We start from the raw sequence: 22288 nt of genomic DNA, 5'->3' as shown, positions 1-22288 counted from the left end.
TGGAACATGTTCCTTAACGCACGTTCGTTCTGATTTGTTTGCTGGTTAGGAGGTAAAACTAAAAAAGTGCAACAAAAAAAACGACACCAAAAACCGACATGTAGGTTACCTCGGAAACTAAAACTTTTTCAATCCATTCAGCTTATCATGAATTTTGAGAAAATACAAAAATATTTTTATATGTTTTATCATTAAAAAAATTGATGAATGTGAAAGTTATCAGAAGTTAAAGCTAAGAGAGATAAGTACAATGAAATTTTTATATTATGTCATAATAAATATCCTGATCAAACCAAACGTAATATACGTACAAATTAGGTTCACTACTAAATCAGAAGTATGTCTTTTTTAAACTAATACTACAATCAATTCATACAGTAAAAACTAAAAGTAGCTATAAAATTAAATTCTTTAAAGGATCAAACAAGTATTTGAATTTGTAGAAAAATATCTTGTAAATACAAAAAGTAAGCGCTACATTTATAATATTTTCCATGTAGTCTCATGTCTAGCCTTACTTTTTGTCATATTTAAACTTAAAATTCAACGATATTAATTTGATAACAGATTCTTCTTCCTTTCTCTAATCATTCAAAATCATTTAAACTTTTATATTATCATAATTTCGAATTACTTGTTTGATTTCCGAATTTGAATTCGTTAATTTTCCGGTATTAATTTTCTAAAATACTCACAAATATTTAAGTAAGTAATCAGCTGGCAGTACACATCTGTTTATTCAAGATTAGAACTCTACGTAGATATTGCACGATTGTAATCTATGATCAAATTAAATTAGTCTATTAAAATCAATTTATCTTTTCCATATAAATAAAAATGAAATGTTGTTGGTTAGTAAGATCATCACTTGAGAACTTCTGTTTCTTTGTATTTAGGATTCCGTACCCAAAGAGTAACCAACGCGACCCTATGATTAAGTCTCTACCGTTCTGCTTCCCTGTCTGTCATGTTTTCTTGAATTAAAATTTGAGGTCGTAGAGTCAAGAAATATTTTCTTGTTATAAGAAAATCTACAGCCAAGTAACCACGCTTTTTTTATGGATTCCTATATTTTCTATTGTATCAGTTCTTAAGGTAGTACGAGCGCCAAAGGAAGTTTAGACTTGTGGTTGAAATTATTTGTACCTTATTTTCAACTTTGATGATGAATTTTGTTATAACCTCATGAATGTAGACGATAATTAAGAATAAAATTTTTCGATATTAACTTTGGTTTTCGAAATATCGATTGCTAAACAATTTTTAAAAAAGTTTAATTTTCAATAATTTGAAAAATACTCGATATATTGAAAAATTTTATTATTATTTTTCGTCTTATATTGAGAAGTTATAACATAATACTCCATTAAAAATGAAAAATATATTCTTTGAATTTGTGTCCCCACTACTGTGCTTATACATCCTTAATTGGTCGGGCACAACGGATTTTTTTTTTAAATAATTTAATAAGGTTTGTACTTTAATTTCAATAGTTTTTGTTTTAATTTCCACGTACTAGTTTTGGGGAAAACTATGAAAAAAGATAATCCATTTTCCGTTTTACCATAAGATCAATGTTAAATATGCCTACTTTTAAAGTAATTTATTTATTTAAATAATCGGGCAAACCACTCCTCCCCCTCTAAAATTTTCAGAATTGATTAAGGCTTAGTCCTACTTCATTTAAAAAAAATCAAGCTTTTTATCCGAAATTGCCCTGGCGCCCGTACATCCTTAAAAGAAGTATAAATATATCTAGTGACTATAAGGTTGTCTTGAACGGTACACAACCCACTGGTGTTCAACTTCATGAGATTAATCTAAGTATACACGCTTTAAGTAATTTTTTACGTGTATGATAATGGTAATTGTTTGCATAGTATAGCGATGCGAACAGGTAACGGCTAGTTCTTAATAGATGTGCTATTTTAATAGATGTAAATAATAATTATATTCTCTTATGATCAATTTATTGTTTATAGTTAGAAACAAACGCGAGTATTTATGATGTAGATCTCACGCCGCATTGAATATGCTGAAAACAAAACATATATAACTAATAAATTAAAATTATAATAATCTTTATCACGGTCAGTGTTGATATTTAATATTTTTGTGGTGTAATAATTATAATTATAGCAGACATTAATATAATTTGTTATAAAATTTATTAATTATTTTAGTTTAGTGTAAATATTTTATTCATAAGTTAAAAATTTTATTCGTGTACTTAGAAAAATGCCAAATTTTGATTCAAATCAGTAAGTACTGATATTTTTCTGAATCTTTAATTTAATTTTTGTGTCGAAATTTTTTAAAACAATTTTAAAAATTAAAATAAAAAACGCAAAAACTTTTCAGGCTGCAAAACAATATTAAAAACTTAACTTTTCGAGTGTACTAAAATTTAAAAAAAATATCTACTTGAACTTGAATAAGTAAACTTCTGGCTTAGTTGCAGTTTGTTTCATTCTTGAACTTTAATTATATAGGTTTAACATAACATCTGTTTGTTTTGAAAATTTTACTCCCTAATTGTTAAATAGACGCAGTTTTAAGAAGGAGGTCCTTTCGCCGCCCATATTTATTAAAAATATTAGATTACAAGGAAAAATAATTTTTTTTATAATAGTTTAACTCATTTTCTATCGTATAGTGAAGTTTCAATCATACTTTACCGTATGAGTTTTTGTGAAAAATTTTTTCAAAAATGTTTACATTTGTTGACAGTCTTGCGAGAAAGTTAGATCGTATCAAATTTCCTTGAATTAAACTACCAGTTATCGATTAGATGGAGTGAAAAAAAAAAAACTAAAAATTAGTTTTTCGAAATATTCAGGTTTCTGTTTTTCCTCTAAAATATATAAATATATAAATTTATTGAGAAATAAATAATAAAAAACTGAAAAAAATTACTAGTAGTTAAATTTGTTCTTGCTATACTTTAATTTTTAAGAAGTGAAATACTCATTTTATTGAATTAAGAAGATACTTTCGCCGTCAATGTTAATTCAAAATAATGCACAGTTTACTTCGCCAGCCAGTGAAATGATTTGATACAATTGTATTCAAAATATTTTTCGATTGAAATAAAATTTTTTAATTTATCAAAATTATTTGATACTTTTGAACATCTTCATGAGTCTGAAATATGTCCCTTTGCAATTTAACTATTGTTTAATTACAATGCAATTAATTAATAGGACTTTTCATTTAGAAATGATTCCTTTTTGTTTCGGGCTGTTTTCAATCAAGTAAAGACATATATTATATCTTCTATCCTTGTCAAAAAGCGCTGCTTGAAAAAGATAAAATATATTTTACTTTCTTAGGTTGAATAGTTTTTTGACAACTGTCCGAGACAAAAGCAAATCGATGAAAAGGTCTATAAAGTGCAATTAAATTACTTATATATTTGAATTATCTTAACGAAAGGTGTCAAGTTATTATTTCAATTTTCAGCCTTGAATAATCGTTTATGTGGTTTTTCATGTGGTTTTGAAACTAGAGAAGTAGTTGGTTTTGATTTGGTACAGCGATTAAGATTTATTTTATTATGCTACAAACAATTTTGAATGCGCTAATTATAGGACTCCCTTGCAGCATTCTTTCGAGCTCGTTGCAGTATTCTTTCAAATTGTTCACTCTTACACCTGTTGTACATAAGGAGTGACTTATTAGTTTTTCAGGCGCCAAAGTTCTTATACGGTCTCTCAAATTAGGGAAGTGTAAAAGTTGAATAATTTAAGATTTATTATTACTAAAATTTAAAATATTTTGGAAGATAGCTGTGACGGCTCTAAGATCAGGGCAGACCCTTTTTGGATTTGAGTAATTATATTCTAAGCCTGTATTAGTATTGAATTTTTATGGACCGCCAAGCTGTTTTTTTTCCAATTGAAATATAATAACACTTTTATTATTCAACGAAAAATTATTTTAACCGCACAAGTTCCGTGTTTAAATAAAACTAATTTTACTTATTTTTTAATATTTTATCACTCCAAAATAATTCTACTCACAAAGATTTATGATTCCAAAAAGTTCAGCTCTAAAAGATTTATCTTTTTAAATATATCTACTTTTCTGCTTTAAAAAACACTACTTCTATCGAATTGCTTCACAAAAAACCGTAGTTGTTAAAAAATTTTGGGTAAAGAAAGGTATTCATTTCCGTTTATACCAGGCACGGGCAAACGTGGCTTACATAGTCTCCCTCGGACTCCTAACTTAACATACGAGTAAGACAGTGACAACCTAACTAGTGTCAACCCAAACTACGAGTAAGACAGAGATACAACATTTTTTTCTACCTATCTCATTACTATTAGAGAAACAGAGATAGATAGAAATATCATATACCTCCTCTATGAGCAGCGGACTTGGATAAAAGGACACACAATAAAGTTTATGACACACAATAACGTTATGGTGACTTTATGACACACAATAACGTTATGGTGACTTTATGACACACAATGGTGATTTCGACTTAAAATAACTCGCCCATGCCTGCTTTATACTGTAAGTTTCACCTTATTTTATGAGTTAGTCCAACGAAGAGTCAAAAGAAGAAAATGTAGAAGTCATCGGACATTATTTTCTAAAATAATATGATTTAAAAATCGTTCCTGATGGTCTAAATATTTTAGCAATTTTGATTTCCTAGGGACATAATTCTTTTAGAGAATTATTACGGAAAAGAAAATTATTAGAGCAGGTGTTTTGTTGTGTTATTATTTGAGAGTATATTGCAATTAAAGTATAGTTCTTAAAAAGTAGAAATATATTAAAAGGGATATATTTCAACGTAAAACTATTTAATTTTAAGAGTAATTTTATTTAAGTAAGAAAATAGTTAATTAAAGAGAAAAAATTTATTTTTGTATATCATACTAAATTTTTTTTTCTGAAATTTTAATTGTTTAGAAGTGCCGGAAGACAATATGTCCCTGTTGCAACTTTTGGGTCAATAGTCCGGCGAATAAACTTACAAAAACGCTATATTTTAGCGATATTAACCAGCATAGGATTCGCATTAGCTTTTGCCATACGAAGTAATGAATGCACCTTCAAATTAGATCCTGTGGTAAATATTAAAATGTGTTTCAATATTTTAACCTATCCCTAACCCGAAAAATATGTCTCAGACCTGGACGACACTCACATCTATGGGTAGAATCCCTCCAAGAACATTTTTAATCTACTGCTCTGAATCTGTTTTATGTACAATATTGAAAAATGAGGATTTAACGATTTATTTAATGCTGTTCTTGATCCCAAATTGAACTTTGATGCTGTTTATACTATCGATAAAAGATGCAAAAGTAAAGCAAAACTTATAAATGGCGTTTTTGATGATTTTTACAAATTTTAGAGAAAGGCAGACTATTAAGCAAAAGTCTAAGTAAATCCAATTCTCGGCTTATTTGAAACGGTTTGAAAATTAAGTTAAATAAGTATCGTTATATTTCGAAATTACTGTGAATAAAAATTATTGAAGGAAGCTAGTAATATTTTTTTTGAGGCGTCTAGGTCAAAGTCCATCCTCATTTTTCGGGTTAGGTACCTGGCTATTTTAAAATAGTGAAATTTGATAATTATTACTGACTTTTTTCTAGCATTTATCCAATTCAAGAGGATGGGGTGAATTATATTTTATGCTTGGCTATTTCTTTGTTCAAATACCTTCTGTGATATTAATAAATCGATTTTCTCCATTTAAAATTTTTGGATTGTTGATTTTATGCAGTACTGTAATAGGATTAGGAACACCAATTTTCGTAAAATTATTTCACCATTCGTGGTTGATGTACATTGGATTTGCGCACGGATTATTGCAGGTATATTAACATTTATATAGAGTAACTCGGAATAAATATTTTATATTTCTAAAATTTAAAAGCATCCATTCGGACTTTGAACCTACAAGAAACGAAATTTTCTAAGATTCTTGTTCTGTCGATCTGTCGATTAGAAGATTAACAAAGGTACATTGGTTATTAAGGAAATTTTAGTTATATCTGCAGTGCTAATAATAGTCGAATTTTTTCATAAAGTTTTTTCGTATATGTTCAAAACAACATTTCTATTAACGCGACAGATCAGCCACGGTTAACGCCAAAATTTTCTTAACCACCAAAGCACCCATTATCATTCACCCGGGCGTGAATAACAATGAGAATTTCACTTTAATACGGACTCAATGTCTCTTATACAAATTAGAAAATTTGGATAGTTCTGATTTTGGTTTTTTTTATAAAGGGCTCTGCATTTCCTGCCGCCCAAGCTATGTGGCAATATTGGGCACCTCCAATTGAACGATCTACTATAATATCAATTGCGTATTCTGGATGTTTTTTTGGTGTAGCAATCGGTGCAGAATTTTCGAATTTAGTATGTGATTTACTTCCCAGTGATAATGTTTTAATTGTTTATGGTTTACTTGGTATTGTGTGGTTTGTTTTATGGACATGGTCAATTTATGAAAATCCCTCCGCACATCCGACAATCACTGATGCTGAGTTACAATTTCTGAAGCAATCAATTGGAAACTATATCACAACAAATAATACTCCAACTTCAATACCTTGGAAAGAAATTTTTAGCTCAAAATCAACGTGGGCCTTATTTGCGGCAATGTTTTGTCGATCTTGGACATCTTTGTATTTGATTCAAGGAGATTTCTCAGAAATGGATTTTATACATGAATATGTAAGTAACAGTTTTTCCAGAAACATAATTTTTTATTTTAAAGACACAATGAGCTTAATTGAAACAAAACGAACCATACTGTTCGTATTTTTTAATAATGGAAGGAGTTGGACGCTGAAACCTGAAACAAGGTTCATTTCAAGGCCACAGGCATCAAAGATTTACGTATTTCTTTCGATGAATGCCGAGTCTGTTGAGTTATCTAAAAAATTTTGCCAGCGATGAGAAAATTCTCTCTCTCTCAATTTCTTTTGAGAGAGAGAGAGAGAAGTCTCTCTATTAAAACTGGGTTTAGGTAATCCTTGGGTTATGGACCAATTATGTAACAGAACCCTATCCACCCCCTTAATTTTATCGTCTCCAAATATCATGATACTTGAAATAAAATATCTCACTTTTTATGCACTTGGACCAGATTTCACTCACCCTTCTTACAATACTTAATGAAGATGCCTTACAATACTTGATTAAAAAAACCTTTCAAGTGTATGTAATCAAATTTCAAACCATGTTTTATTTTGTCGGTGAAAGAAAGATATTCGAATGGTCTGATTCTAATAATATTTATTCCAGAATACTTGGTATGTAAGCTATCCAGCTGGTGCCATTGCAATTTGCTTACCAATAGTTGGATTTTTGGCGGATTTGTTATTGACAAAAACATCCAAATCAGTTGCATATATTCGACGATTATATATTTCCGGTGGTTTTTTCGTGCAACTTTTGATATTTATACCGGGAATTTTCGAATTTAAACACGTAGGGCCACTATTTTTAGATGTATTATTGAGTTGCATTCTTTATAGTTTTATTATATGTGGATTTTTTACTAATCATGTGGATGTTGCACCAAGGCATGCACATGCCACAATGGCAGTTTCAAATATGATGAATGTAGTTGCAACATTTTTACTTTGGACAACATTTATGGGAATTGCATTTGAATACCATGAAGACGATACCACATATGTAAGTTTAAGAAGTGATTCATTGATGATCTACTAGATTTTTATGCAATTTTTCTTTCTTATTTTAGCAACCGAAAACAGTCGAAGAATTTTTCTTACTTGCAGCACTTTTTCATATTATTGGCGGGCTTACTTATTATTTTTGTGGATCCGGACAGACTGAAAGTTGGTCAAAGCCAGAGACTGAGGTAAATATTATCGAAATAAATATATTTTAAAAACTGTCTAATATTTGTTATTTTCTAGGCCGAAGACAATCGAGCTGTTTCTTTTTCAAATAATTCAATTGGTGTATAAAGTTTTTCTAAATAAAAGTATATATATTTTTTAAATAAATTTTTATTTTGTCTAATTTCTGACCCTCATGATAAAACATACAGGTTGATTATTCAAAGAGTTAACATCCTTGTATTTGATGAAAAAATGAAAAGAGTAATTGAGTCACGAGGGCTGTTGACAGAAATAAAAACTTAAAACTTTCAAATAACTGTGTTTTTTTAATTTTGAAATTATTTACAGTATGAATTAATAAAATATCATAATAGGATATTATCGTTAGTCAAAAATAAATTATGAAATTTGAAAAAAGTTAAAATTTATGTAAAAATATACTTAAATATTCTGATTTTGAGTCATAAAAGCACATTTTTCTTTTATAATATTAAAATTAAAAATAGTAATTTTTAAACTGTATATCGAGTGACCTAAAACGCGGGCAAGCCTTGCTGTGATGTCATATCGGTATGGGCCATAGACCATCAGTTAGTTCAGTGTAGACATCCAGCTGTCTACACTGAACTAACTAATGGTCTATGGCTATGGTCTTTAATATATCCATAGATAATAAGTATTTATATTTATTATAATCAGATGTCTATGAACATATCTGTCAAACTTATTTATGTTTTTTCGTGTAATGATACCGATATTACGTCATCAAATTGGATGCCCGCGTTTTTGACAGTTTAAAAAAGGTTTAAAATTTAATTTAAGTTTTTGGCAAGAAAGCGTGTGTATTTTTCCGAAATAAATTTTTGGTGACTTTTTATTAGCAAAATCAACATTTTGAAGTACTTTTTCAAAAATAGTAGAATACCTTATTTGTAAATTGAAATTATTAACGTGGGTAAGAAAATTATTATAAATAATTTAAAAAAAATATTTTGACTGGGTTGGCTTGCGAACGCAAGTTTATGAATGGTAGTCCAACTACCATACTACTGATCCAACAGGTAGGTTGAATTAATATTCAATTACTAGCCATTTGATTCAGTCCGAACTCCGTGCACTCCGGTCGCACGAGCTCAGTTTTTTTCCCCACCCCAAAAGGACCCAACGCACTTAAAGAAGTTTTCACTTTAAAAACGCAAACACTTAAATCAATTCATTGAATAGGGAACTGAAAATAAACTATTGACTTTTCTTTTACATATCTTAGATATTTAGGCTTAAAATCCGTAGAATCAGATGCCGAAAATTAAGTTGTTGGAAACAAATCTTTAGATTTATATCAAAATTTCTAATCGAAACTAATAAACAAAACTGACCTTATAAACATCACATTTTTGTATACAATTACCATATTTATTAATAGATTACGTAAGGATGACAATTATACGCGCAATCATTGTTAGTAGAATCAATTTATTAATCTAAAGAGAAACACGAGTAATTTAAAAATATGATGACGTATCTTAAGCCATATTTAATTTATTGTTGTAAATAAAGTGTATAAGTTTTTATCTAAGAACGGATTGTGTTTTAAGCACGTTTGTGCTAGTATTTAATGTGTTAGAAACATTATTTTTCAGGTCTTTAAGAAAATTCAATTTTTATTAAAGTGAAAACTTATGTACTTATAAAGATGCCAAACTTCGATTCTGATATACCGTAAGTACTGCATACATTTAATTTTTTTTTCAATTTTTTAATGAAATAGCCATAAAATTTGATTGTTTTATGAGGTGGAGATACAAATTAATAACCTAGTTAATAAACTAAAAAGTGCCCTGTATTAATCGATTTGCCCGTAAATAAAGATGCATGTAAATTGGTGAAAAAAAGATAGTCCACCATAGGGACACAAGTGAAAATTTAAAAACTTGGAATGTGTATGTTTTTTTTATTTTTTATTTTTTAATTTGTAAATTAATTATAGTATGAATAATTAAAATTTCATAATTTCTGGCTTTCGATATGGCTCTATCTGATATTAATTATTATGGGAGTAAATAGATATTAATTATTAGGGGAGTACATTTGACATTTATATGACCATAAAACTTTTTTCTCAGTTATTTTTAACAGTAATGGAAACTATGTGTTATCAGTCTTGGATAAAAGTGCAACGACCTGTGAAAATTTTAAGTTAATCGACGGCTTTTCGAGTTTTGTGGCAATAAACATAAGGGAGCCTAATTATGACGAACAGCATATTGTGACAAATGTTATTATTTTTAATTCTGATACGTAAACAATAAATCATTTTTATTTTTTATACAGGAATTCTACCGCTAGGAATTATGTTCCAGCCGCCTCATTTAGTTCGATGGTTAGACGAGTTAATTTACAAAAGCGTTATATTTTGGTAATATTAACCAATATTGGGTTTATATTAATTTTTGCCATGCGAAGTAACTTGTGTACATTTATATTAGATCCAGTGGTAAATATAATATTAATATGGTCGACTCTCGATAACTTGAGGATCAACAAGTGAAATTTACAAAATATCAAAAACCCCGACAAATGCAATTTATTCTTTGTAAATCGATTTTTGGAAACTTAGCTATAAAATATTCCCAATCAAATCGGTTCGATCGTTTAAAGGCTACGATGCCACTGGGAAACACACAGAATTACAGATAAACACTTTAAACTTAAAAATTTATCTCTCTTAATTCTAATATTGCACTCTTACTCACACTGCGTAATGACCTAGACGTTATAAACGCTGTATAATTTAATAATAAAAAAAAAAGTGACGGTCAAGGACATCAGATGGGATGAAAAGGATACTTAGAGAGCTATCATTTTTTGTGACAAATTTTTGGAAATATTTTTATTGAAATTGAAATATTTGAGTTGACCTTGTTCGTTTGAATTATTGTTTTGAATTACCTTATTATTTTACCATTTCACTTTTCGAAATGAATTGAGCCAGATTTATTTGACCATTTATTTCCATAGTAATAATTACTTATATTTTAAAATTATATGTCATAACCACCAATTTTTTAGTTTATTCGGGACGAAACCCTAAGCTAAGCAATTTAGCTAAGAACACTCTCCGTTAAATTACCTTTCAAATGAAAACAAAAAAATTAGAATCGGTTCAACCGTTTAGGCGCCACGATGCCACAGACAGGCACACATACATAGATTTCTTTTTCATATTGATTACCAGAACCGCCTGCTAAATGGAAGTTATCCAATTTCCTCCCTACTCAAATGTTCACGATTTCTGGAAACAAAGAAAATTCATGATGATTACGCCAAACATCATAGTGAAAAGTAGCGAGTTCGGAAAATCGGGTTATAATACAATTTGAGTTAATGAGAGTAGACTATATTTTTGTTTTTGAAATAATTTGGTAATAATAAAAAAGTAAAGTATTTTTTTTAGCATTTATCAACGATTAGAAATTATTCAGAGCTATATTTTATGATTGCTTTTTTTCTAATTCAAATACCTACAGCAATATTAGTAAATCGATTTTCTCCTTTTAAAATTTTTGGATTGTCAATTTTATGTAGCGCCTTACTGGGATTAGGATCCTTAATAATATTATATATATCTCACGCACATTGGCTGTACTATGTTGGATTTTTTCGAGGATTATTTGAGGTAAACAATTGGTCTCTGTAAAATATCTCAGAATAACTGAATTCATAATCAAATCTGTTAGCTATTACAGCGCATCCTAAATTTTCATGGAAATTCTAAAAAAGTTAATCTGAGATATTATATATGAAAAAATTTATGAGAATTTAATTTTTTTTTTATAAAGGGAGCAGCATTTCCTGCGGCCCATGGAATGTGGCAACATTGGGTACCATCAATAGAACGATCTACTTTAATATCAATCGCATATTCTGGATGCTTTTTTGGTGTGGCAATCGGTGCACAATTTTCGAATTTAGTATGTAATTTACTTCCTGGAGACAATATATTAATTGTGTACGGTGTTTTGGGTATTCTATGGTTTGTTTTATGGACATGGTCTATTTATGAAAATCCATCAGCTCATCCAACAATAACCCAGGATGAATTGCAATATTTAAATCAGGCAATAAATAATCATGAATCCACAAATAATGCTTTAAATTCAATACCCTGGAAAGAAATTTTCACCACGAAATCAGTGTGGGCTTTATATGTGGTACATTTTTGTCGATCCTTTACGATAATGTATATACTTCAAGGAGATTTCTCGACTCTAAATTTTATACACCAAACTGTAAGTGACTTTTTACGTACATTATTTTTGAGATATTTTTATATAGAAATGCCGTCGATTCACTTTGAGGTTTAAAAGGCGAACGTTCATTTTTTGGAATAATTTGCAGCAAGCTCAAAATTTGTGTAAAAGGATTGCTTAAGTAGTCCGACAAGAATTAACAAGAAAATTTTTTTATTTCCTCACCAGTTTCAACTTAATGAGTATCCATTTTTTCTAAATTAGGTATTCCAATAATAAAATAATTAAAATACATAAAGTGCAATGAGCATTTTGTCTGAAATCTGACAAAACGGGATGCTAGCTAGCTATGTGACATCTTGAAAATGGCATCTTCTATAGAGTTAAAAATTGTTTTGAAGTTTCTCATTTCATTTTTGTGTGGCACAAAATTGTCCTCCGACTAGTAACTACAGTTACAAATCTTTTACTATCACCTGATTACTGTGTATTCGTTGTGTGCATAACCGTTGTTAGCGCCACTTGCGGCAATATGTGGAGGTTAACCTTTTAGTAATTTATGTTGAAATATGTTTATGTTATAACATTGCCAATCATGTTTATGTTATAACATTGCCATTTATTTTCATCAAATTTAGTATGCAGGGGCTTTGTGGAGAGGAAAATCGATTTAGTAGGTAGGTTTCATTTGTAGAAAACATCGTTTTCGCTCGGAAATTTTTATATCGAAAACGGCTCTAGCGATTTTCATGAAATTTATTATGCAGGCGATTTCGGGGGCAAAAAATCGATCTGGCTAGGTTACATTCTTAGAAAACATCTAGGTAGTAGGTACTATTAAATTAATGGTACAACATTTTGTGAAAACTCAAATTTATAACATAATCAAACGACATATAAGTAATAACTATTTTCACTTGCAGCGCTGAATGCAGTTCTGTAAGCAACAAATAGTTTGCCAATTGATCACACTTTTTATATTTCAGAATGTGTACTTTGTAGAATATCCCGCATTTGTCATTGCCATCACTTTGCCAGTAGTTGGATTTCTAGCAGATTTCATTTCAATGAAAACGTCCAAATCTGTATCATACATTCGAAGATTATATATTTCTGGTGGTCTTTTCATCGAGCTTTTAATATATTTACCCGGTATTTTTATCATTGAATATGTTGGGCCACTATTCTTAGACCAAATTTTTAGTTGCTTCAGTTATAGTTGTATTATAAGTGGATTCTTTGTTAATCATGCTGATGTAGCACCAAAATATGCACACGTCACCATGACTATTTCACAAATGATGAATGTTCTGGCAACAAATTTTATTTACTGGATGCCAATTGTACTTCCATTTGAATCGTTAGAAGATACTCCAGATTATGTAAGTTTGAGAATTTGTAATTTAAAAAAAATTTAATCAAAAAACTATATTTGTAGAAATACAATAAAATGGAGGGTTATTTCATTGTGGCAACATTCTTCCATATTGTTGGCGGTTTAATTTACTTTGTTTGGGGATCGGGTCGTGCTGAAAGTTGGTCTACGTCGGAGACAAAGGTGAATGATTATAATGATTTAATCTAATGTTTTTATTATCTTTTTATGGTTTCTTTCAGGATGAAGAAAATCGAGCAGTTTCTTTCTCAAATAATTCAGTTGGTGTTTGAAAATTTTTTGTATATTATTACAAATTTGTTGACAAATATTATTTGTCTGTCTAATTTCTATCCTACAAAAGTTTTTTCGATGTTTAAATTAATTGTCAGTTTTGAAGGTTTTAATTCCGGAAATTATTCATTGAGTAAATATATAAACAACATGTGTTTTGGAATCTACTAAACAGGAAGTGGTTGATAATATTACTAACAAAGAAATATGATTGTAAAACTGACTATGATTAAATTTTACTTTTTTATTGTGAATTATTGTGTACTTTTGGTTTTCATTCTTCGAAATTGATAAGGATTTGGATTTCATTATAGCAGAGTTATTTTTATTTAAATGAAGAATTTTGACAAACTTTAAGAAAATTTTGCAAACAAAAAATACTAGCAGTTATTTTATTTTTTTAACTTTTGCATTAGGTTTAAAAGCGTCAAAAAATATGTACACGATAATCACATTCATGAGTAATCAGTCTATCTTTTTTTTTTCAATCAAGGAACACTTATAGCGCTTAATTCAAATGTGATCTTTAATGTTATAAAATTACTACTTAACTAATATTTACAAAAAAAAAGAAGATATTGTTCAAAAGATCATAGTTCCTTCAGTTAATAGATTTTTTTACAGAACCATTTTAAGACATATAATGAATTAAAACAAGTGCAAATAAACAATTGACTGTGTACGAGAACAGTCAATTTATTTATCGAAACTAAAACGCAAGTAATTTCCTTTTCTGTTATCTGCGCAAATGACCCTCGCTGATCAAATAATAATTTTAAAAAAATTATCTAAGCATGGACTGTGGTTTTAAGTACGTTAGTGTTATTATTTAATATTTTGACGTTGAAATTATTGTTAAGAAATTAAGATTTGTTAAAAAATGTAATATTTTTCATTACAGTGAATTATTTAGTTTTTAATATAGTAGTAATTTTTGTACTTAAAAAGATGCTAAACAATGCTAATAATCAGTAAGTACTAATTTATGTTTATGTTTTTATTGATACTTTATTAGATTGCCTAGTTAAAATAGAGATAAAAAATACTTTTTGATTAATACTACACTTTTAAAACGGACTAAAAATTAAAAAATAATTATATTCATCACAATTCATTCGTAAAACCAAGAGCCCATAGGTGGCTAACAGTCTTGAAAGTGTATAAACATCTATTTTCATGCTGTAAACAAACAAAAAACCCATAGAATATATAATAGTCGGAGAGCTGGTCGCCACCTTGACTAAGACACTCGCCACAAAGCTACAATTTTTTGGATGATTGATTTAATTATAGTTAAGTCTCAAAAAGTACTTCTGCCTGGGGTGGCGCGGTTGCAAGAATACCCCCCTTTCTGATTTTAATACGGGAACATAAATTATTTATATTCTTTTAATATAGGAATTCTGCTCGGCAAAATATTCCTGCTGAATCAGCTGGTTCGATGGTTTGGCGAATTTACCTACCAAAACGTTATATTTTAGCAATTTTAACCAATATCGGGTTTATATTAAGTTTTGGCATGCGCATTAATTTGTGTACATTTACATTCGATTCTGCGGTAAATATTATATAATACATTCGACCCTTGGTAAAATTAAATCTCAAGAACAAAAAAAGATTAGTTATACTTTTCTGTCACCTGACTCGTTTGCAAACTTCGAGATTTGGTGGTTTTGGAAATGGAGCCCCAGCTTTTAAAATCGCCATAAATAACCACAGACACGGAATTTGAGTTATTGAGAGTCGACTGTACAAAGTCACGAAAATCATACCTGAACGCAAAATTTTCTTTTCTCATTTAATTTGGAATTCAAAATGGTGATTTCCTTTTAAATAAAATAAAGACGATTACAAAATGCTCTAAAAAGTATGAAAACAAGAAAATATTTTCATCGTATATGGTAAAATCGACATTACAGTCGGGGAATCTCTAAGATTAAAACGTCTTCCACAGGGGGGAAAGAAGTCTCCCGACTATAATGTCAATTTTACTTATCATAACAGTATCAGATGATATTTTCTTGTTTTCATAATCTTAAGAGAGTGATTTTGTAGTCATCGCTTTCACCGATATCTCATTTATCAAATTGTGATAAGTGGTTTAGAAGTTATGAGGGAACGCACGAACATACATACATACATACCGATCAAACACATAGCTCTCGCCTTCCTCGTAGGGATAAAAAAACTCTATAAAAAATTTATTCAATATTCTTTAGGGATTTATTTTATAAAAGTCTCTTAAATATCTTGGATAACGCCTGAAATACGCATAAAGTATTCATTACAGCCCAATTAAAAAAAAAAATTACTTTTTAAATTAAAAAGTATATTGCGAACAAAAATTTTGTATAGTTTTTAAAAAAATTAAAGATTCTATGCCAAGAAATATCCTTTACAACTTTTCTTTCAGTTACCTTCTATGAAAGAACTTTCTTTTAAAAGAGGAGTCCACATTTTCTGATAGCTCCGTATATTTTGTTTCTAAAAATAACTGAAAAAAAAAATGACTTAAGTCAAAATTTCGCACACATATTCTAATGGGGGCCTTGGATTTGACTTTAAACTTGATAATGAAGGTCATTTTAAGATCAAGTCAATTTTTAAAAAGAGATCGTATATCCTCCTCTAGATTGCTTGCAATACTTGATTGTAAGAGCTCTCACAGATATTTGCATGAAATTAATAAAAAAAAGCAACGTATGTGCTCCAGAACAGAAAGTCCATTTGAACGTAAAAACGTCTGATTAAGTATTAAATGTATTTATCTCTTTTTGTATTTCCATTAAAAATCGACTTAGCTTTGAAGTGACCTTCATGGTTTAGGTCAAATACATGGTTCCCATTAAATTGTACGAGCGTAGTCTTGCAACCTTTGTCTTGTTTTTTCTTTTATGTCATTATTTTCTAAGTGGGTCTCAAACTTTTTGAATACGGTGTAGAATAATAAATTATTCCTAAAATATATTTTTTAGCATTTATCCTTGATTAGAAATTATTCGAAGCTATATTTTATGATTGCTTATTTTCTAATTCAAATACCTACAGCAATATTGGTTAATCGGTTTTCTCCTTTTAAAATTTTTGGATTATCGATTTTATGTAACGCCTTGCTGGAATTAGGAACGTTAATAATAATATATACGTGTCACGCATATTGGCTTTACTATCTTGGATTTTTCCGGGGATTATTTGAGGTAAACAATTAAACTGTGCAAAGTATCTCAGAATAACGGATATTAATTGATAACCAAATCTCTTGGTTACTTCAACGCACATCTTAAATTTCCTGGAAAACCGTTACTCTGAGATATTGTATGTAAACAGATTGGTATTTAAATTAAATATGATTTTATAATAAAGGGAGCAGCATTTCCTGCGGCCCATGGAATGTGGCAACATTGGGTACCATCAAAAGAACGATCTACTTTAATATCAATTGCATATTCTGGATGCTTTTTTGGGATAGCAATCGGTGCGCATTTTTCATATTTAGCATGTGGTTTACTTCCCGAAGACAAAGTAGTAATTGTGTACGGTGTTTTGGGAATTCTTTGGTTTGTTTTATGGACATGGTCAATTTATGAAAATCCATCGGCACATCCAACAATAACCCAGGCGGAATTGCAGTATTTAAATCAAGAAATAAAAAATTGTGAATCAACAAATAATGGTTCAAATCCAATACCATGGAAAGAAGTTTTCTGTTCAAAATCAGTGTGGGCTTTATATGTGATACACTTTTGCCGAGCATTTACGTCAATGGACGTACTTTTAGGCGATTTCTCGACTTCAAAAATTATTGTATATCAAAGCGTAAGTCATAGTCTTGTCTTAGTGGGATGAAAGTTGAAAAAACTGAGGTGACTTTACAAAAGTATACATATAATAAATCCATCAAAGCCATCAAATAAATTTGTTATGAGCAATTCAGTTTTGAAGTCGACGCCAACCACATTCTTTGCTTAAAATTTATTTACTGACATACACTTCAAAATGTAGTTGCTCACAAGAAAATTATTTATAAAAGTATTTACTTTAAAATTATTTTTTACTTTTTTGTGAAGTCGATGATCTTTAAAAAAATATATCGAATCTTTTTGTGTTTTAGACTATAAATGTTGAATTGCCTCCGGCAATATTCGTCGCCATGACTTTACTAGCAGTTGGATTTCTAGCAGACCTCATATCGATGAAAACTTCCAAATCTGTATTTTACATTCGGCGATCATATATTTCCGGTTGTCTTTTCATAGAGCTTTTAATTTATTTACCCGGTGTTTTATTTTCTATTAATAGTTTTGGGCTAGTATTCATCGACGAAATTTTAAATTGCTTAAGTTATAGTTTTCTAATATGTGGAATATTTGTTAATCATGCAGATGTAGCACCCAAATATGCTCACATCACTATGGCAATTTCACAAATGATGAATGTACTTTCATCATTCTTAATTTATTGCATACCATTCGAATACGAAGAAGTTCTTGAGGGATATGTAAGTATGAGATTACAATTGAAATTTATAAAACATTTCTCACAACTATACTGATTTTATTAGGAATTCAATAAAATGGAGGCATATTCAATTCTAGATGCATTGTTCAATATTATTGGGGGCTTAATTTACAACGCTTGGGGATCGGGTCAAGTTGAAGTTTGGTCTAAGTCGGAACCGGAGGTGAATATTTCGGTTATTTAATGTACTTTTTTTGAAAATATTTAATGCATTGTCTTAAAATATACCCCCTTAAAGACCCACAATAGAAATATTTAGCTAAATTTACAAATAAAAATAAAAAAGCTAGGTTTGTTTCGATTGCTTTGGCAATTTTTTTAATAGCATTAAAACCATAAATTATGATAGATAAATGAACAGTAAAAATATTTGTACAGCGTCATGTAATAAAAATAATTGATTAATTTTATATGAAAATTAACTATGTTTTAAAATTAAATCCTAAAGTAGAATTTTCGTTGTAAATACTATATGCTGGTTGTTTAATTTACATCTTGGCATAGTACATCTTCCATGAGTAAGAGAGAGTACGTATGTATACATTAAGCAATGGAAGAAAGAGGTGTTATAGGCAAGTTTTCTTGCTATGTAGCTGAGTTGAATGTAGCTTCCATACGCGTTCAGTTGTACACAGCACACACATCAGCAGTATAACTATCGTATAGCTTAAAGAGAATCGGTACAGCCCACAGAAATCGTCCTGTTAATTTGAATAGTAAATAATATTTTCTGATTTTTTCCTCTGTTGATGTATGAAAGGTTGTTGAATAAAATAAATTGTTTGTTTACTTTATTAAAAATATTATTTGTCTAATTTCTATCCTAAAAACATTTTTTTCAATATATATTTCAGATTTTATACCATATATATGTAACATATATCGAGGTATAATAAGTTTAGTCCCAAGTTTGTAACGCTTAAAAATATTGATGCTACGAACCAAATTTTGGTATAGGTGTTCATAAAATCACCTAATTTGTTCATTTCTGGTTGTCTGTCTGTCCGTCTGTGCGCCTTTCCGCCTGTGTACACGAAAGCTCAAAAACAAAAAAAGATATCAAGCTGAATTTTTTAAATCCTGCTTAAGGCGCAATAAGTGAGGTCAAGTTCGTAAACTAGCATCATAGGCGAATTGGATCTTGCGTCGGTAGACCGATCTTGTAAACCGTTAGAGATAGAACAAAAGTTTAAATGTAAAAAGTGTTTCTTATAAAAAAATAAACAAGTTTTGTTTGAAACATTTTTTCGTAAACATCACTGTTTATCCGTGAGAGCGCAAATTGTATAGTATGTATTATATGGGAATATCAGTTATGTACAAAAATATCAGTTATGTACATATGTGTGACAAGTATGTATGTGTAATGTGAGAGTGTAATCAACAATGTCTATATATGGTATTTCAAGAATTAACTCAATCAATTGTTTTTTTCACTTGTTAACTTTCAGTTTTGATGATTGTATGCCACTAAAGTCAGGCTCCATATTTCTATTTAAAACATCAAAATTATTAGGCTTCAAGTTTAAAATTCCAGCTACAATTTTTAACCTCTAGAGAGACCAGTGTAGCCCACAGTTGCATTTGCCTTCTTCTTACAATTAGACACAGCTGTCATAAATATTTTGTTCGTTTTGTCTAAATCTGTGAAAGGTATTTGAAAAATTGATCAATAAAAGAAATAATTGAACGTCAAAGGTAGGCAATAAGATGGTTCGGAAATGTAAAAATGATAAACTTTAATACTAGAAAAGGGCCAACAGTTACGGCAAAACCGTAATCTTGTTTTGCGTTTTAAGATTTCCAAATTTTTTTTATATAATTATAAAATTTTATTGAAAAAATATATCGCTTATTTCGATAAAAAAGCACCTCCGCTGTACCTATCAATTACATAGGAAAATTTATGTGATCCTTGAAGAAAACATTCGAAACTGTAATTGAATGGTATGCAGAACATTAACAAAATAAAATAATTAATGTTAAATTGTATGGATGCATTTTGTTTAATTATTTATTTTCAAATTAATATATTTATTTATCAAATATTATGACCTTGAAAAATATAAATATTTTGTATGTTACATTATATGTGTGTTATTATGTCGAATGATACACATATTGTGTATGTAATCTGCAAAAGTACGTAATATTTATATTTTAGGATTCCGTATAATAGGGAAGAGAGTAGTCATAAATCGCACTCCTTAATTATAAAAGTCCGGTAAATCAATCTGATTTTACTTTGTTAAAAAAAAATTTTAATCAAATGGTAGATTATTGTTATTCAAATAAATACCACGATATTCGAAATAAACGGGAAATCAACGGCGAACACGAAAACATAAATTTCACAACCGAATTTGAGTCATATGGTACTTTATAATTTTTAGACCTATTAATTTCCCGTCATAAAAACAAATTCGATTTTGATATTTATAGAAAATCGACTCATACTGACAGATACATTACATCAGATTCTTATTGTCACAAAATATAAAAATTTGCAGTTTTTCACTTCTTAATAAATAAATATTCCATTTTCTAGATCTTCTTATCTTAAGGAATTAAAATACATTAAAAACTCATTTTCAGAACCATTAGAATTCTTCAATATCTATAAATAAAACAAATAATTTTTACAATAAATGTAGTATATCGCACATGATAACAGAAATATTATATTCCTGTGTTATTCGCCTACATTTTTATAATGTGATAAATTTTGAAATAGATCAAAACTTTGTTAATTCACAACAAGGAAGTGTCCTATCATAATACTATCAGATTTTTGCGGGGTCATGTAAACACTCCCTTAAAGATTGTTTTCAAAACATTAAAATAATAATAACAATTTAAAAATTCCCTTTAAAAAATTATCAAAAAAATTTTTTGTAAATATTCAGTCTGGTTTTCGGAAAGTGCAAGAATATCAACAAGTCTAGTCAACAGGTCAATTTACTGCCATAAAAGTAAATTACTTTTTATTACACAGTGTCTCAGGAAAAAATGTTGAATATTTAGTGCTTCGGGATAAGAGAGATTCTAGTTTGGTAATAAAGAAATGTAAGGCTCTTGGTTGATGGCCTTGGCCTCGGTGTCCCAGTAATGAAGGAATTAAAAACACTTTATCAATGATTTTTTAAAATAAAGTCAACATTATTTTTTTTTTAAATTGCATTATATTTGCCATTGAAGTTTTGAAAAAAGTTCTTTTTCTATGTTATAAACATTTATAAAATTTCAATAGAGATTATATTTGCAGAAACAAATGTAATCTAGACAATTCTAAAAAGAAACAAACAATATCGTTTTATAGTAAAATATATACAATAGAAAATACATGACAATTCTAGAATTTGTTAGGCTGTATGGTAACAATTACAAATAAGATATATGCAATAGAACATACGTGACAGTTCTAGAATTTGCTAGACGATACGATAACAATGGATTGTAACTATATAAACAGAGTGTGCGATACCGTCAGCACAGTTTATAATCGTACAGATTACAATAGTGGATATTACAATACGGAGAGATTGCAAAAAATTAGATTACAATACACACTTTTCAAGTTAACTACAAAACGAGTGAAGTAAAGAACTCATCTATCTTAATAACATTAAAATAAAAGTGTTGTGAATTGTATTATATTTGTATGTAGTAAAAAAGCTTAACAATAAAAATTCGTATAATTATTTGAGTATAAACAGTTCAATTTTTTATTACACAAATTTGATTATGCTAACCCGCTACAATACATTGTCGTGACCATGAAAATACGTTGAAAAAAATTGAATATTTCGACTTTAATTATGGGACCGATTACAAAAACATCTCTTTACTGGGAAGTTATAAAAATATAAAATAACTTTACCAGGAATAACTTATTTTCTCCAAGCTGCGAAGTATTCTTATATTTTTTGACATTTTGTAATTATTTGTTGTGTGGAGAAAAGTAAACCGATCGCAGCGCTCTCATATGAAAGAAATAA

The 22288-nt window shown here is 29.1% G+C and overlaps 3 protein-coding genes across 4 annotated transcripts; all 3 read left to right on the top strand.

The window, feature by feature from the left end:
• The first annotated feature begins 2210 nt into the window (after positions 1-2210).
• Positions 2211-8076, top strand: LOC123295247 (vesicular glutamate transporter 3-like). The gene is made up of 7 exons (XM_044876515.1): positions 2211-2261; positions 4930-5089; positions 5622-5843; positions 6265-6714; positions 7288-7683; positions 7751-7870; positions 7929-8076. Exons 1-7 carry the CDS (start codon positions 2239-2241, stop codon positions 7977-7979), a joined length of 1422 nt encoding a protein of 473 aa, XP_044732450.1. The 5' UTR covers positions 2211-2238; the 3' UTR covers positions 7980-8076.
• Positions 8077-9378: 1302 nt separating this feature from the next.
• On the top strand, positions 9379-13812 carry LOC123295609 (vesicular glutamate transporter 2-like). The gene is made up of 7 exons (XM_044877021.1): positions 9379-9572; positions 10185-10347; positions 11308-11529; positions 11693-12142; positions 13090-13485; positions 13542-13661; positions 13721-13812. Exons 1-7 carry the CDS (start codon positions 9547-9549, stop codon positions 13769-13771), a joined length of 1428 nt encoding a protein of 475 aa, XP_044732956.1. The 5' UTR covers positions 9379-9546; the 3' UTR covers positions 13772-13812.
• A 902-nt stretch (positions 13813-14714) lies between these two features.
• LOC123295300 (probable vesicular glutamate transporter eat-4) lies at positions 14715-18575 on the top strand. Of its 2 annotated transcripts, XM_044876593.1 has the most exons (6): positions 14715-14743; positions 15171-15330; positions 16748-16969; positions 17136-17588; positions 17884-18270; positions 18334-18575. In XM_044876593.1, the coding sequence occupies exons 1-6, from the start codon at positions 14721-14723 to the stop codon at positions 18472-18474; spliced, it is 1386 nt and encodes a 461-aa protein (XP_044732528.1). In that variant the 5' UTR covers positions 14715-14720; the 3' UTR covers positions 18475-18575. The 2 variants fall into 2 exon arrangements, with proteins under 2 accessions (XP_044732528.1, XP_044732529.1); XM_044876594.1 differs by lacking the exon at positions 15171-15330 and having other exon boundaries at positions 14720-14743.
• The last annotated feature ends 3713 nt before the right edge of the window (positions 18576-22288 follow it).

Source organism: Chrysoperla carnea, chromosome 3 (assembly GCF_905475395.1).
Source record: "Chrysoperla carnea chromosome 3, inChrCarn1.1, whole genome shotgun sequence".
NCBI lineage: Eukaryota > Metazoa > Arthropoda > Insecta > Neuroptera > Chrysopidae > Chrysoperla > Chrysoperla carnea.
The sequence above is the reverse complement of the archived record's forward strand: the minus strand, read 5'-3'. Positions and strand labels throughout refer to the sequence as shown.